At 40.2% G+C, this 17,814-nt stretch overlaps 1 protein-coding gene across 3 annotated transcripts in view; it reads right to left on the bottom strand.

Annotated features, from left to right (window-relative positions):
- The window catches only part of C4H14orf39 (chromosome 4 C14orf39 homolog), a 204,561-nt gene that overhangs the window by 36,694 nt on the left and 150,053 nt on the right, over positions 1–17,814 (bottom strand). Inside the window, exons 1-5 of one of the 3 annotated variants that reach the window (XM_066276581.1) lie at positions 7,626–7,724; positions 6,843–6,899; positions 6,712–6,768; positions 5,584–5,710; positions 1,357–1,446 (exon numbers count right to left, since the gene is read on the bottom strand). In XM_066276581.1, coding sequence (XP_066132678.1) covers positions 1,357–1,446; positions 5,584–5,710; positions 6,712–6,768; positions 6,843–6,891 — 323 coding nt within the window. In that variant the 5' untranslated portion in view covers positions 6,892–6,899; positions 7,626–7,724. Of the gene's footprint in view, positions 1–1,356; positions 1,447–5,583; positions 5,711–6,711; positions 6,769–6,842; positions 6,900–7,625; positions 7,725–17,814 lie in introns of those variants that run through there. The other 2 variants (XM_066276582.1, XM_066276580.1) reach the window with 2 other exon arrangements.

Here is a 17,814-nt window from a genome sequence, read left to right as displayed (position 1 = left end):
ATCTTCCTGAAGAGTAGACGAGTATATATACAGAAATACACAAAAAATACTAACAAACCAAATTCAACAATTTACTTTAAAAATATATTCCATGGCCTGACCAGGTGGTGGCGCAGTGGATAGAGTGTGGGACTAGGATGTGGAGGACCCAGGTTCGAGACCCCGTGGTCGCCAGCTTCAGTGCAAGCTCATCTGGTTTGAGCAAAGCTCACCAGCTTGGACCCAAGGTCACTGGCTTGAGCAAGGTGTTACTCAGTCTGCTGTAGACCCATGGTCAAGGCACATATGAGAAAGCAATCAATGAACAACTAAAGTGCCACAACGAAAAACTGATGATTGATGCTTCTCATCTCTCCGTTCCTGTCTGTCTGTCCCTATCTATCCCTCTCTGACCCTCTCTGTCTCTGTAAAAAAATAAATTAATATATATATATATATATTCCATGACTAAGAGGGATTTATCTTTGAAATGAAAAGATAGTTCAACATACACAAATCAATAAACATGATACACTACATTAACAGAATAAAGTATTAAAATCATATGATCATCCTAACAGATGTAGAAAAAAGTATTTGGCAAAAAAACAAAACAAAAACAACTTTCAACAAATTGGCTACAAAAGAAACATACCTCAACATAAAAAGAGACCCATATATGACAAGCCTACAATTAACATCATACTCAATGGTGAAAAGCTAAAAGCTTTCACCAGATGTTTACCTATAACAATTTAGTTGTAATTGAATCAACACTAATTGAAGCACTTTGGTATAGTAAATACTACTGATAGTTTCTATCTAAGGACATATCTAAACAAATCCAGGGTTTGATAGAGCTATATAACACATTAACCTCCAATGGCACCCGAAGAGTCCAAAACTCTGGCTTTACTTTTACTTATTTATTTGTTGTTTGTTATTTGAGAGAGGCAGGGAGAGAGAGAAAGACAGGAGCACTGAACTGCTCCTGTATGAGTCCTGACTGGGGAATTAAACCAGCAACCTCTGTGCTCCGGCCAGGTCTTAGTTTTTAATTTCTTAGACAGACAAAAAGAGGAAGGGAGAGAGCACTAAGGGGGGAAGGGAAGCATTCGTTTTTGTTCCACTCAGAAGTGCACTCCTTGGTTGCTTCCTAACTGGAGATTGAACCTGCAACCTTGTCATTTTGGGACATCACTCTTCACTGACTAAGCTAACTGGCCAGGGCCAACACTGGCTTTACTTTAAAAACAAAACAAAACAACCTCCCAGTGTACAAAATTTCTACATTTTTCAATTCAGTTTTACAAAGCATATCCTGTTCATACTAACTTATAGAATTGATAAGCTTAAATTAATATATATATACTGTACTTGTCTTTTTCAAATGTTTCTTGAGAAATAGTAAATTTCTCTTGCATATAGTCTTCGTGTTTATAAAAAACATCACACATTGGCTTCCAGCTGTGGAAAAAAAATTATAATTAACATTTCAGAATAATAAACAAATTGTATGAGGAAATTAAAATAAATGTAACCACTTAAAAATAAACAAATCTTTTTTTTCCTGGAAAAACAAGCTTCCTTCCAAAAATGAAAAGAAAAATATTCTCATCTCCCATCACCACCACTATCACCCTTCATGCAATCATACATATGCTCATATATTATTATCTGCTAATTTTTATATAAAACCTGTTTTGCATCCATGACTAGGGAAGTAGCAACTGTAACATGGCTGGACTGTGGTATTTCAAGACTATGGCATTTCTAGAATATACTCTGCAACACTGCAACATGACACTTTCTTTCTCATCATACTTCTAAAATCTTGCATAAAAAATTCTTTCAGAGTAAACATTCAAAGAGCTGGGATAAGGGCTAAAGAGAGGCTTTTTTCTCCTTTGAAACTTAAAAAGTCAGGTTGTTCAACCCTACTGAACTAAGAAACAAGGCCAAAATAAATGATAAAATCAGATGCATTTTTTGTTTATTGCATGACTCTAAAAATGTTACCAATGTAAAAAATGTAAAATTAGCATACACCATGGCAGCTTCCATTCTAAGTATTGTTCAAATATTTTCTCTGGCTCTTTTTTCTAATCTTTTTTATTTTTTCAGACTCAAGAAGCATAAATGCCTTCTTCGGAAGCACAGAAAATCAACCATATTCTCAACACTGAAAAATTACTATTTCTTTTTATTGATTGATTTTAGAAAGAGAGCAAGGGGGGAAGAAAAGGAAGAGAGGGAGAAGGAGAGAGGAGGGGAAGAAAGAGAGAAGAGAGAGGTGAGCATTCATTTGTTGTTTCACTTAGTTGTGCATTCATTGGGTCCTGACATGGGATTGAACCCGCAACCTTGGGATTTCAGGATGATGCTCTGACTGAGCTAATTAGCCAGGGCTACTGTTATTAACAAATTGTTTCCTTTTGCCTTTTGTATCATTTTGGGGTATTTTTCTTTTTAACCTGTATGTAGTCTATTTATACATTTCCTATGTGACTTCTTTTGGTGACATACTTAGAAAAGTTTTCTTCTCTCAAAGATTAAAAAGTTTCCTATATTTTCTTCTAGTTCTTTCATGAATTTGTATTTCACTTTATTATTATTCAGTGAGATGAAGGGAGGCAAAGATAGACTCCTGTATGTGCTCCAACTAGGATCCACCCAGCAAGCCCACTAGGCGGTGATGCTCTGCCCATCTGCAGCATTGCTCCATTGTTCAGCAACTGAGTTCTTCTTAGCACCTGAGGCAGAGGCCATGGAGCCATCCTCAGCACCCAGGGCCAACTCACTCCAATTGAGACATGGCTATAGGAGGGGAAGAGAGAGAGAGAGAGAAGCAAGAGGGGGAGGGGTGGAGAAGCAAGTGGGCACTTCTTCTGTATGCCCTGACTGGGAATCGAACTGGAGACAGCCACATGCCACACTGCCACTCTACCACTGAGCCAACCACCCAGGGCCTCATATTTCACATTTAAACCTCTAAATCAGCATGCTGGAATCACAAACCAGAGGTGTTCATGGTATTAAAATCAACAGATCCTACTAACTGTCCTCAAAACCCAGCAGAGATCAAATTGTATAAAATACAGTATATCTTGGACACAGCAGGCTCTAAGGGGAAACTACCAGTTTTTTTCCAGCACCCACTGCAGCTAGTTAATGGAAACCACTGTTAAAACCTACAATAAAACCTAACTCAAAATAAAAGTTCAACAGTATATAGTTTTTTATTGATCAGCTAGCCAAAAAATTTAAACATTGTTAATTCATGTATTGGCAAGGATGTGAGGAAATAGAAACTCTCATACATTGCTGGTGGGAATATAAACTAGTACATTTTTTGGAGAGCAGTTTGATATTAACTACCAAATGTTTAAATGTGCATACTCTGCCTGACCTGTGGTGGCGCAGTGGATAAAGCGTCGACCTGGAAATGCTGAGGTCGCCAGTTCGAAACCCTGGGCTTGCCTGGTCAAGGCACATATGGGAGTTGATGCTTCCAGCTCCTCCCCCCTTCTCTCTCTCTGTCTCTCCCCCCCCCTCCCTCTCCTCTGTAAAATGAATAAATTAAAAAAAAATTAAATGTGCATACTCTTTGATCTAGCAATTTTACTTCTAGAAGTTCATTTTATAACAATAGGTCTATAAATGTCGAAGGGTACCTGTACATGTTTCTTATAGTAGGAAAAATAGGACATCTAAATGTCTATTGGGGACAGGAGAGGGGCTTAAAGAAAAACAAAACATAGGGTGACAGGGGGAGGGGCTTAAAGAGAAACAAAATATAGGGTGACAGAGGATGATTTGACTTTGGGTGATGGGTATACAGCATAATCGACTGCCCAAATGATATGGAGATGTTTTCTCTAAATCTATGTACTCTGGTTGACCAATGTTACTCTGTTAAATTTAATTGTCTAAATAAAAAAAATAAAGTAAATAAATATCTATTAATAGAATTGTTAAATAACTTAGGATATATAAATACTACACAATACTATAGAGCTAAAAAAAATTAAATCTACACATAATCATTACATATACAATACCATTTACATTACACATTATTAAGTTTAAAAAAACAAGTTGAAGCCTGACTGGTGGTGGCACAGTGAACAGAGAGCATTCACCGGAACCCTGAGGTGCCAGGTTCTAAACTCGAGGTTGCCGGCTTGACCGTGGGCTTGCCAGCTTGAGTGCTTGATCGGCGACATGACCCCAAGGTCACTGGCTTGAACCCAGAGGTCACTGGCTTGAAACTCAAGGTCACTGACTTGAGCCCAAGGTTGCTGGCTTGAGCAAAGGGTCACTGGCTCAGCTTGAGTCCCTGGTCAAGGCACATATGAGACGCAATCAATGAACTAAAGTGAAGTAACTACGAGTTGATGCTTCTGTCTCCCCACCCCCTTTCTTGTCTCTCTTCTCTCTTAAAATCAATTAAAATAAAATAAGTTGAAGAATAAGTTATGGAGCTTGAGACTTGTTTGGAGGTTCTAGCAGGGGAGCGCAGCTACTCTATACCCTTGACAGAAGAATGGTCCTCTCCTTTAGTGGGGAAGGTCGTCCTCTTCAACCAAGCCTTCGGGAGGGATGCACATGGAGCGGTGAGGGAGGAAGGGGACACCCGCCTAACCAGCCAGATCAGCCGAATCAACCCTGGCGATCAATGGGGTGACAGATGTCGCAGCCAGATCGTCCTCACATCCAAGAATAAGTTATGGTATGATCTCATTTTTGTTAAAAGATATGTAGATAGGTGTGCATGTAATTATATCTAATAATGATGCTAAATATTTATTGAAAAGGTCTGAAAGGATACTACACATAACTGCTAAAAATTATTACAAGGAAGAGGACAGAGTAGGGGTGGGGACTGCAGGCAGGGAAAAACTTTTAACTCCATATATTTGTAGTTTCTGAATTTTTATATTATGTATATATATATTACTTTTATAAAACTTTAAAACTAGTATAAAAAAGAAATGGGATAAAAACAAAAAAGGCTTGTGAAAATTTTGAATAACAAAATATTTTAAAACAAATATGATTCGAAAGTATAGTACTTAGTACAAAGACAATGGCCCACATAAAATTAAATTTTTAAAAACTACCACATTTTATTTTTTAAGTATTTGTAATATATAATAGTTACATTATTCAAAATGCTTATATTTTATAATGTATTTTAGAATCCAGAACCTGAAGCCATGTCAAAAGAATCCCTAACATATTACTTTATTTTGAAAAGCTACTAATTTTAGGCTAGATCCCTCTAGACAAAAATAAGACCTTGAAAACTCAAAGATGTAAATTGTTTCAAATTTATTTAACAGGTATTTTACATACTGAACCTAGATTGTTCAAAATTCTATATTTAGACTAATTAGATCTGAATTAGAGAGCTTTTAAAGCACTTCTACATTTCTTTTGAATCTCCTGTGGTCCCCACTTACAAGGCAGTTTAAGACTTGAAATTCATCATTGTGCTGATATAAAATGCAGTTTTAAAACAGCAGTTTCTATAAACTCAGAAACCTTGATTAAAAGAATCCAGGAACAATTACTGAAAGTTCTTTTCTTTCAAATACTCACTTACTACAGTTGTCTTTGATTTCCTTACTATGTTTATAGTAATAACCAATTTCCTCATCTGTTGTATTTATAGTTTCCTGTATCTTACAAATAGTTGCTTTGTTTTGTTTAATATCTTCAAAGTCTTCTGAAAAGAGAAAATGTTTATTTTCTTAAAGTAGAAATCACAAATTAAAATAAACAAATACAGTAGAAAAAAAGAGTATGGCAACTTACCTAAAAGGAAGACACACAGAGAATGGAGAAGAAATGAGGCATGAGTAGGGAAGGGCCCTCTAATGGGCACAGTACAAGAGCCAGGACTGCTCCTAGACCCAGAAGCTAAGGATTTGTGTCCGGGACTGAAGAGAAATACACACGCTGCCTTAATTGTAAAAGCACTAGACTAAGTGATATCAAAATCAATGGCATCTTAGGATGCCATGAGTTCATGTGAATATTTCCTCATATATGATACTAACATGAGTTTTGTTTCTGGCAAATGTGAAATTTCTATTCATTAATTCCATGTCAATTAATTATTAAATTTACCTTCAACTTGCTTCTTTTTACTAGTGACTAAAACAAGATAAAAATAAAATATATTTTCTTAAGGTTAAACTAAAAATTTAATACTGTTTTCTTTCTTGTTGTAGAAAAAATAACCAAATTCTACCTTTTCAAAACTATTAAGAAATTGATAATTTTATTTTTTGATGGTTTATCTATAGAATCTTAAAATACTATATTTACATAATTTGCTTTGCCATTTCACCCAAAATATTATTTTTCAGTATTATTATTTCCCAAAAATACATCCCTCGATCCTGGTATCTGACTCACTCAAATGTTTGAAATAACCTGTGTTATCTGAGAAAAATAACAATTTTCAATTAGCTAAATGGCACTTAGCTAAAGGGCCATTTCAGCTTAAAGCAAAATTCTTCAACACAAATTAAATGCTGAATATAGGATTCTATTTTGAAAATCTGTAGTTAGGGTAAACAGCTCACTATTAGGAACTAAATAGAACTGGCACAAAAGTTATAATGCCAACTATAACTTACCCTAAGCAAGGCAACTGCATATATTACCTTTGTTCCATAAAAGAATTCAAATCAAACATCTCCATCATGCAACATTACTTACTGTCAATTCGTTGAATCACATCTTCTTTAGTTCTTTTATCTTGTTCATACTGAAAAACTAAAATAAAGAATTCGATTTCACTTCACTGTTACAACAGCAAGTTATAATACAAGTAGTTACTTCATACCTACCAAATTCTAGCAAAAGTCTGTCCAAACTGACAAATAGGCTGTCATTCATCTTGAATGCTGTTTAAAAACAAAAAAACAACTTATAAGGAAGGGTTTTCTGAGGCCTTATGCAAAACAGCATATATTCAGTAACAACCCTGTTAACACGGCATCATTTCAGAGAACGTGGACGGAGCGAGCGCCGGGGAGGGGACCACGCAGCCGGCACCGGGCACCGACCCAGCGGCCCGGCAAACCCCGGGGAGTCTGCACGGCTGGAGCCCGCACACAGCCGGGTTTCCCGGGACAGACCCCATAAAATAAACACTCTGAACACGTCTGTCCCTTCTCGGCGTGCCCTACCAGGAGTAGCAAGGTTCCTAAATAAAGTCCGTCACCAACCTACAGGAACAGTGCGATTTACACTCAGTAACAACCACCAAGAATCCGAAAGGTGCAGGTTTGCCCAGACAGCCCGGTCGCTGTCCCACCTGCGCCTGAGGCGGCTTCCCGTCGCCCGGCACGCCCCGCACGCCCCGCTTCCGCCGGCGCGGCGCCCTGAGGCGGGAAGGTGCCTCGCGGGCGAGCGCTCGCTCCCACGGCCGCTCGCTCCGCTTCCCCGCGCCGCAGGGCGCCCCCAGCACCCCCACGCGCGTCCGCAGCCCGGAGGCAGGACGGCCACGCGCCCGGAAGCCCCTAGAACGCGACCTCCAGTCATTCTCCGGAGAGCGGGCCGCCCGCCCCAGGTCCTCACAGCCGCCTCTCCCGGAATCACCACCACACAGGGCTCCCCCCTCCACCCACCTCAATGGCTCCTCTGGGACCCGAGGCCCGCTCCCTTCCTTTCCCGGGTTCCAGATTCTATTCGGAGTCCAGAGCCGTCAAGCGCTGAGGACAGACCCCAACACCAAACAGCCCAGGACCGGCCTCGCCGCACCCACCCCACCCAAGCCCCGCCCAGGTCCAAGAAGCCCGCGGCCGTTCACGCCTCGGAAGAGCGAGACCCAAGTCCCCGCGAGACCAGCCCTGCGGCGCCCCTTCTGCCTCAGGGCGAAGCGCGAATCGAGCGCTTGAGAGGGGCTCCTCTCCGACTCCTCGAGAGCACCCCTAAAAGGCGGGGTGGGGGGCCTGTCAGGGACTCTCCTGTTGTCTTGAAGACAGGTGTTGCTTTTTAAGACCATTCCTCTGACAAAAGTTTTTAAAACTTTTGGAGAACAGCAATAAAATTGATCTTAACTCGAACATGACAGTAAAAACACTCGAATCAATCGTCAAAATTCAACTTTGCATTCAGCATTTTTCAAAAGTTCTTTAAAAGCAAGCATGATATTTCAAATATATTTTCGTTCAACAAACATTTGGTAAGTCATTTTGTTTAAAAAAAAAAAAAGGCACGTTAATATTTCCTTCCAAAAGGCTGTCTTTAGATAATTTATGTTCTTAGACTTTGCATATCCAAAGTGCAAAAAGAATGGGAGAAAAAAAGAATTTAATTAAATCAGTCCCCCAGATTGCCTTAACTATTGGTATATTTCTAGTCAAAATCTTTTTAATACTAAATGATCTAAATAATTACCTCAGTTCACGACCACCTATTTCACAGATAATTAAAATGAGAGGGAAACCCTCAGAATTTTTTTCTTGCTTAAGTACCTCAGATCATATATACATAACCAATTTTACTATAATGTGATATAGTTATTCATTAGCTAGCATTAATGATAGTGAGCCATCAAGGTTAACATAAGTTTGATTATGTAATAAACTTAGCAGCTTTATTGATATATTTGTTTATAATATTATTATTAACTACCCCTTTTAAGGAAGACATGGATTATAATATAAAGGCTAACGTTACATTTAGTCTTGCTGGCATTACACTGCAATGACTGTCAACAAAATCTGATGGATCAAAAGAGTTGATCCATCTCAATTTAACAGGTTTTCTTATGAAAACTGTGGAAACCTAGAAACAGTAGCTTAGAACTGAAAATCAATTTATTTGCATTTAAATTCAAATCTATATGTCCTGTAATTAGGAATGTAATTATTCACAAAAATACACTTGAGTTCCACCAACAACACCTCTACCATCTTCTATCCCATTTCAAAATCCCTTTCAGAAAAGCAATAAAGATGATGTTCCATCTACTGGACAGTTTTAAATAATAAATTTTATTTTCCCCTCTAAATTCCCCCAATGAAATATAGTGCTCCATTTGGAAAAAAACAGAACATGGACTCAGGTAAAACATTTATCTTAACGTTATTTTTTGTTAAGTACTCCCACAAAATTCTTTCCCTACCTATTTTTATTAGCACCTTCCTCTCTTGCTTCATACATGCAAATCAGAATCTGAAGAACGCCTTTATACAAACCTGCTGCCCATGATAATTGAATTTTCCTTTTTGTTAATTATTTTAAATTTATTCATTTTAGAAAGGAGAAAGAGAGAGAGTGTGTGTGTGTGTGAGAGAGAGAGAGAGAAAGAGAGAGAGAGAGAGAGAGAGAGAGAAAGGCGTTGAAGGAGCAGGAAGCATCAGCTTCAATCTGTGCCTTGACCAGACAAGCCCAGGGTTTTGAACCGGCGACCTCAGTGTTCCAGGTCGACGCTTTACCCACTGTGCCACCACAGGTCAGGCCAAATTATTTATTTATTTATTTATTTTAGATTTTATTTATTCATTTTAGAGAGGAGAGAGAGAGAAGAGGGGAGGAGCAGGAAGCATCAACTCCCACATGTGCCTTGACCAGGCAAGCCCGGGGTTTTGATCCGGCCACCTCAGCATTCCAGGTCAATGCTTTACCCACTGTGCCACCACAGGTCAGGCCTTCCTTTTCTTTTATTGCTAAGTTTATCCAACAGAAAGCATGTCTCCTACCTACAATTTTTCACTCCTTTCCTCATTGACTTTTACTACTCAATTGCTTTCACCATCATATTTAAGATGATAATCATATTAAAATTTTAAATAATTTTTTAGATAATCAATAAAATATTTTTGCTCCAAATCTTATGGCCTTTTCTCAGTTTTATTCCATACTCTTTTTTGTCTAACTCTCTTCAATATATGGTCCCTTAAAATTCTCTAGAACCCTGTCACAATTATCTGACTTCCAAGATTCTACTCCTCTACTTCTCCCACCTCTCCTTCCTGTCCCTCTGATTTTGGCTTCTATTTCTTTCCCTCTCACTGTCACTACCCAATTATGGGCTCTTATCAAAGTTTTTCCCCTAATTCTACTCTTCATCCTCTTTTCTTTGGATTATTCATCCATAACAACTTCCATTCTCACTTCTGTGCTTAAAACTCCCAAATTTATATTTCTAGTTCTACCCTAACTATCTGCAAATTATCCAAATATTTACATTTACATGCTTTGCCATGAATCTGCAACTAATGCTCTATCCTTTTTTATTTAATAACCCCCTACTCATTCTTTAACTCTCTAAGTTAATATGTATCCCTTCATAGCCTTTAGTAGTTGTAATTCCACATTATTTGTATAATGTTATTATATTATATATAGATATTATATAAATATCTATCTCATCCACTATATTCCATGAGAACAGGCCCAACCTCCATTGTCCCCCCTACCCCGCAACACCCACAAACACCTTGGCAGCCACAATGAATAGGGTACAGCAGTAGTTTGCCACAATGGCTATAATCCCAAATCAATTCAGAAGCAATTCCAAGGTAATAAATGCCACTTCATCCTGAGAACAGTCTTTATAGGAAAAGCAGTCACAGAAGAGGAAGTAAAGCAATGTGAATCTGCTAATACAAATTTACATGAATGGCAATCAGGACAGTGGGAAAACAACAGGCTTAAAGTGCGCCAGGATTTTCAAATATATATGATTAATTTTACATTCTAATATTGAAACAACAAAAATAAAACCTTCTTTGTTTCTTCATTTGATGTCCTGTGTTGGGACTTGTGCTAACTTTCTGGGGCCAAATTAGGTTTATTCACTTCCTTGAACTACCAGTACCTTAAAATATGGCTAGTTGTTTCATGACTGTCCTTTCTTGACAATAAGCCTAGGCAAAGGCAAAATATCAGCCTTTTTTGTTCCTTTAGATCTTGTAGGCACCATTTAGTGTTACTCTGATCTATCCATTGTTCTACTGATCATGTATCTGATTCTGTTTTTAGTGCAAACCTGCTTCCCTCAAATATGTCTACTACTTCTAAAATCCTATTAAGTAGAATTTTAAATTTTAACTTACTCCTCATTATTCTATTCCTTTTTTTTTCTTAGCGAGGCAGAGGGGACAGACAGCGACAGACAGGAAGGAAGAGAGATGAAAAGCTTCAATTCTTTGTTGTAGCACATTAGTTGTTCATTGATTGCTTTCTCATATGTGCCTTGACTGGGGGGCTCCAGCAAAGCCAATGTCCCTTTGCTCAAAGCAGTGACCTTGGGCTCAAGCCAGTGACCATGGGGTGATATCTATAATCCCACATTCAAGCTGGATGAGCCCGCGTTCAAGCCGGCGACCACAGGGTTTTGAATCTGGATCCTCAGTGTCCCAGGACAGTGCTTTATCCACTGTGACACCATGTGGTGAGGCTATCATTCTATCCTTTATGTCATATAATTTTTTAATTTTAGTCCTTTTTTTGCTTACCTATATCCCCAGCATCTAGCACAGTGCTTGACATATAATAGAAATTCAACAGATATCTAAGTTAATGGATAAATAAATGAATGAAAAGTGCTAAAAAAAAATGGTTATATCCCTTTACATCTGGACTACTGTCACAGATTGGATATAACCCTCCCCTTCGATCTATCTTATAGTCTACCTATTCCACTCTATAGCAATACTGATTTTTCTTATATCTATTTCATCATGGTACTCATCTAACTCAACAGAAATTAATGATTATATTTTCCTCTGCTTCAAATGAAAATACCTCTGCTTTATTTTAAGACCTTCTATAATTTGACCTCACCTTTATTTCCCCCCAAAAATCTCTCATTTTAAGCAGGACAGTTCCCACATGAATCCATGAAGACTCTATGCTTATTTAAGCCTTAATGGCTTTGTGTTCAATGTTCCCATTCATTGGAAAATTTATATATACTTCTTGACTCAATTAAAAGCTATCTGCTCTTTAAGTTCCAACTTCAGACAGTCTAGCCTATTACAGATACCCCTTTTCTCTGAAATCTGTGGCACTTTCTCTGAAGACTATGGCACTTATGTAGTACTTAAGTACATAAACACAGGGGTTATAAAGATGAAGAAAGTTCTTGCTCTCAAAAATCTCTTCATTTGATCCCGACCAGGCAGTGGCGCAGTGGATAGAGCATCGGACAGGGACGTAGAGGGCCCAGGTTCGAAACCCCGAGGTTGCCAGCTTGAGTGCAGGATCATCTAGTTTGAGCAAGGTTCACCAGCTTGAGCCCAAGTTGCTGGCTTGAGCAAGGGGTCACTTGGTCCGCTGTAGCCACCCCCTCCCCGGTCAAGGCACATATGAGAAAGCAATCAATGAGCAACTAAGATGCCGCAATGAAGAAGTGATGCTTCTCACCTCTCTCCTTTCCTGTCTGTCTGTCCCCATCTGTCCCTTTCTCTGTCTCTCTCTGTCTCTATCACACACACAACAAAAAAATCTCTCCATTTGACTGTGAAGACCAATATTGATGGTTATGAATACTCTAATAAAGATATACACATGTGATTGGGATGATAACTTGAAGATATTAAATCAAAGACTTCAGTAACATTTAGTTCAAAGTCACTCAGCAACTCTGTATCAGTCCAGGTCCCATAGGGCAGGAAAACAAAATCACCTCAGATGATTCAAGTGATAAAACTTAAGTAAAAAGACTACTGACAGAAGTATGGACAGAGAACAAAGTGTATGGTATTTTACTCCAGAAGGTAAATGTCTAGAAGCCAAGATTCTAATAATGGGTTTCTGCACAGCACTCCAAAAGGCCTCATGCGGGTCAATCCATACTATTAAACCACTCATGCCACAGCAGAGACCAGAAAGGATCCAAGGACACCAAATATATCCAAAGCCCCATCTACCCCACCATGAAGTCACATTTGTCCCATCCCCATAAAACTGACATTTTAAGAAGGCAGAGGAAGGCAGAGAAAATCTCAAAGATTTAGCACTTATCTGAAAAAGACTAAATTATCTAAAAGCAACTTTTAAACTGGCGGTAACTAAGATATCTCTCAGGAGTTTAAAGGTCCTTCTCGCATCCCATTGCTTCTGGTATCCAGCAAGGTAGAAATTTGCAAGAAAAGAAGTTAGAAATAAAGGCTCAGGATGTTCAAGAGTCCCTCCTCACAAAGCAGAATTCCTCTTTCTTAACAGGAACTAATAATACTATGTGTCTAGCTACCATAGGGCTCTGATCTCAGGATGAACATGTGATCAGGCCAAGAATGGCCTGGCCAAGCAGAGCACTCCATCAAGTAGTAGGGTCTTTCCTTAAACAGTATGTGTTGAATGGTAAATAAAAAAATGTCTCTCTGAACTGGTGAATTCTAAATACCTTGTAAAGCTGTCCTTAGAATGTACACTCTGCCTATCATTTCCACAGTAGGAGACATTTTCAAGGGCATAGCCTTGAAAGAGTTGTTATGAGGCCATCTGGACTAAACTCAGTTAAGGCCTCTATGTGCACAACTTTTAATATCTGGCACATAGTTGTGATGATCTACTCATCCTACGGCCACCCAAGACAAGCCTTGTAATTATGTTCCCTTGCTTATTAAACCTCTTACCTATCAATTTGGAGTCATCTGCATCTTTCTTAGGTCTCTCCATGCCTTCTGGGTACAGGGGCTAGTTTGCAAACTGACCATGGGTAAGCCAGCCAGGAGACTAAAGAAATGGGCCTTGGGAAAGAGGTATCAGCGGGAAACAATTTGTAATTGGGCACAGACCTCTTTGTGGGGAGGGGTAGCCTGTATGTCAGATGTTTGTGGACTACTATGGGAGTCTGGGGATTCCCCCAAAATGCCAGCTGCTTAAAGGCATTTGAAAAACTGCATGTAGCACACTATGGCAAAGAAAGGAAATGAATGCCCAACTAGAGGCTGAGGCCCAAGTTAGAAAGTTGGAAGAAGAGCTGAAGTTAGAGGAGGATGTGCAGATGTTCACTACTCTGCTGGCTTCGGGGCTGGCAGACAAGTTGGAAGAGCAGAATAATAAATTGGAGACATTAGTGTGATGTTTTACAAAGCTAGGAGGTTATAAACTGCCACATATTAAGGTCTGAGTGCTTATGATAAAGCCTAATTAGGATGCTAAGCGGTGGAATCCCTGAGAAAGTGGAGAGAAAAGGAGGATGTGGTGATTAACAATGAAAGAAATGGAATGCCCATGCCATAGAAAGACATTTGGGTTCAGCTGCAAGAGCCTAAGCTAGTCCTCACTGTCTTCCACATCCTGACTCATAAGGCACTGACACCCTCTGGCAATCAGGAAGATGATGCCCTTCCTCAGGTAGAAGGCTTAGCAACTGCCTCTTAGTAGATACAGCACGTTGGCTACATAGAAAGAGTGACCACTATATCATCCAAGTGGGATGGTATATTACCAAGGATGCTGGACTGCCCTTGAAATACAATGACTTGGTTAATACCATAACAGCTTATGGTATTTGTTCTAAACAATGCCTAAGTCAATTACAAAGGAGTCTGACACCATCCACTGGAGTCCTCAAACTGTAAGAAAAACTGGTTATGTTGGAACCTTTCCTCTGAGTGAGGATTCTAAGTCTGTCTTGGTTTTTTGTGAACACTGCACCTGGCCTAACCCAAGCTTTTCCCTGTCACAGTACAAACCAGGTTGCTACCATTAGGTGATTAGAAAAGCTGAGTACCATGTACAGACACCATCGTCAAATAAACAGTGATTGGGGGGTTACATTTCAAAGGTCATAATATGCAAGTCTGGGCAAAATAACATCACACTGAATGGCGGATCCATCTCCCCTATAAATCTAAAAGCGGCAGGGTTGGTAGAAAGGAAAAACAGACTATTAAAGCAGCAGATTAGATTCAAAGATGGCGACAGAGTAAGCAGACGTTCCCACACTCCAACTGCCACCTCCCAGGACCAAATTGGATTACAACTTAATTTAAGAACAATCATCTTGCAAAACCAACTGTGGTCTAAACAAAGAGGAGTCTATAACCAAGGATCACAGAAGCCACATCGAGACTGGTAGGAAGGGCGGAGTTGCAAAAAGGCTGCCTTCTCCCAGGAGCGAGGGGCAGCTGAGGGTCTGAAGGTGTGTGTGCTCAGCCCTAGGCCCGGAGCCCAAGCTTAGAGCCCCAGAACCTAGAAGAGGTGCCCACACAGCATTTAGTGTGAAAAGAGCCACGTTTCTGTCTATGAGAAAGAGACGGAACTCTCAGAGATGCAGGCTCCATCTTAAAGGGCCTGTGCAGAAAATCTTATTCACAGCCACTTACCTGGGGTTCTGGTGGGGCAGAGCTGAGAGGACTAGAGTTGTGTGAAGAAAGTATAAAGTTGGAGGCCCAGTGAGAAACACTCTGGAGGATGGCCACTGGAACCCCTGTGCTGAATCATTCTCTAGTACTGCAGTTGCCCTCTGTCTTGGGTGGAGCAGTCCCCTCTGAGAGGCACCAGCCTGGAGAGAAGAAACTACTCTGCCCTCAGGAGTATCTCCTGCTCCAGTCATGGTGACTGGGTCATGCTGAGAAGCCAGGAAGCAGAGGCGCATCAGTCACTCAATTTTCTGGTGTTGAGGCCGGAGCTTCCCTCAACCCCACGCTCCAGAGTCCAATACTGATAATGCTACTCACAGGAGACTCAGTGGAAACTGTCCAGAGAGGGGGCAGACCACACCTCTGGGTCTCAGAGGCCACACCCACTGGACTCCTGGGCCACACCCTACTGAGGTCTGTGGAAAAAGTCTGGACAGACTGACACCCAGGGCTGGGTGCAGAGCCACATCCACTACCCTTCCTAATCACTGAATTGCTATAGGTTCCAGACTCTAGCAGAGGTTTTTTCAGTGGCCAATCCCAACAAGCAGCCAGCAAGCAGACAGAGGCTATAGGAGGCAGGACTCAGGGAACATTCCCCCAGGACCAGTATGGGTAAAAGCCAGCCTAGGAGTGCAGCTTGGTATTTCCATGTACACCTGGGTCCAGCAGAGGCAGCCACAAACTCTGGATTGCTTGTAGCTCCAAGAAAGTTGCTGAGAGCCAGTCATGGGCAGTGTCTCCCACTGGTCTGCACCAGGTTCCTTCCAGAGACGCCCAGGGCTGGCACATCCAGTGGCCAGCTGCGGAGAGTACCAGTTTAGTACCTACCAACCTTTGCTAGAGTGGTATCCAAAGGGAGGCTCCTCACACCTGGCACAGCTGAGGCAAATTTCACACTCTGATCAGTGCTGGCACAGCAGCTCATGTGCATTGGATAGGGTGGAGCTTCACAGACAGCCAGCCCAACCGGGGTGCTGGATAGCCTGCCCTGCTAGGTTAGATTCCAATGGGGGAAGGGAGAGAGGCTTGGAGCATGGACATATAATATCAGGTCTACCGGAAAGTTCTGTCCATTTCTATCAAAAGTTTCGACATGTAAGCACATGTTTATTTGGTGCATGTGTGCCTTTCTATTTTTATCACTTAATGTATACATACTGACGTAGCAAATTAACTAAAGTTGATTCACATTAGTCTTATGTGTGAAGCGATAGTGTACCCATGGCTACTGATAAAGTTCATTTACGCCACTGTAATTTTTATAAATTTCAACAAGGAAGAAATGCTACAGAAGCATGTAGAAATTTATTTATTTATTTATTTATTTATTTATTTATTTATTTTTTTTAGAGAGAGGAGACACAGAGAGAGAAAGAGATAGAACAGAGGGAGGAGCAGGAAGCATCAACTCCCATATGTGCCTTGACCAGGCAAGCCTGGGGTTTCGAACCAGCGACCTCAGCGTTCCAGGTCAACGTTTTTACCCACTGCGCCACCACAGGTCAGGCATGTAGAAATTTATTGAAAGTGTTTGGTGAAGGTACAGTTTCTGATAGGACATGCAGAAAATGGTTCAAAAAATTCGAAACAGGTGATTTCGACCTTTCTGATAAGCCAGGTTCTGGGCAACCATCTTTGATCGATGACAATGTTGTTAAGACCATGTTGGAGCAAGATCCTTTTCTGACAACATCGGAGATCGCAGAAAGGTTTAATTCAGCTCAGCAAACCATTTCGGACCATATTTGGAAGATAGGATTGGTGTGGAAATATTCAAGATGGGTGCCACATGAATTAAGTCAGAAGAATTTGGATGATCGAGTCGTCATATGCACATCTCTGCTTGCTCGGAACAAAATTGAGCCCTTCTTGAACCGGATGATAACTGCGGATGAAAAGTGGATTACCTACGAAAACATCATAAGGAAAAGGGCATATTATGAACCCGGAAAACCTAGCCCTTCCATCTCTAAACCAAATTTGACTCTCAATAAGAGAGTGTTGTGTATATGGTGGGACATTATGAGCTTTTAAAACCGAACAAAAAGCTCAATTCAGAGAAGTATTGTCAGCAACTGGATAATTTAAAGATAGCAGTCCCAGAAAAGAGGCCGGCGATGTTCAATAGGAAGAACATCATACTGCATCATGATAATGCCAGGCCACATGCTACTTTGAGGACTTGTCCAAAAATTGCAGAACTAGGCTGGGAAATTCTGTCGCATCCACCATATTCCCCGGACTTAGCACCCTCCGACTATCACTTGTTTTTGTCCTTACAAAATTTTTTGAAGGGCAAAAAATTCAAAAATGAAGAGGATATCAAACAAGCACTGGTTCAATTTTTCGCATCAAAAGATAAAACATTTTTCAAAAATGGGATATACAAACTGCCCTCACGCTGGCAAGAAATCATTAATAATAATGGCAATTATATTATTTAATAAAGTTTATTGACAGTAAGAAAAATTTGTATTTTGTTTTATTC

The sequence above is a fragment of the Saccopteryx bilineata genome, chromosome 4 (assembly GCF_036850765.1).
Source record: "Saccopteryx bilineata isolate mSacBil1 chromosome 4, mSacBil1_pri_phased_curated, whole genome shotgun sequence".
NCBI classification, from domain to species: domain Eukaryota; kingdom Metazoa; phylum Chordata; class Mammalia; order Chiroptera; family Emballonuridae; genus Saccopteryx; species Saccopteryx bilineata.
The sequence above is the reverse complement of the archived record's forward strand: the minus strand, read 5'-3'. Positions and strand labels throughout refer to the sequence as shown.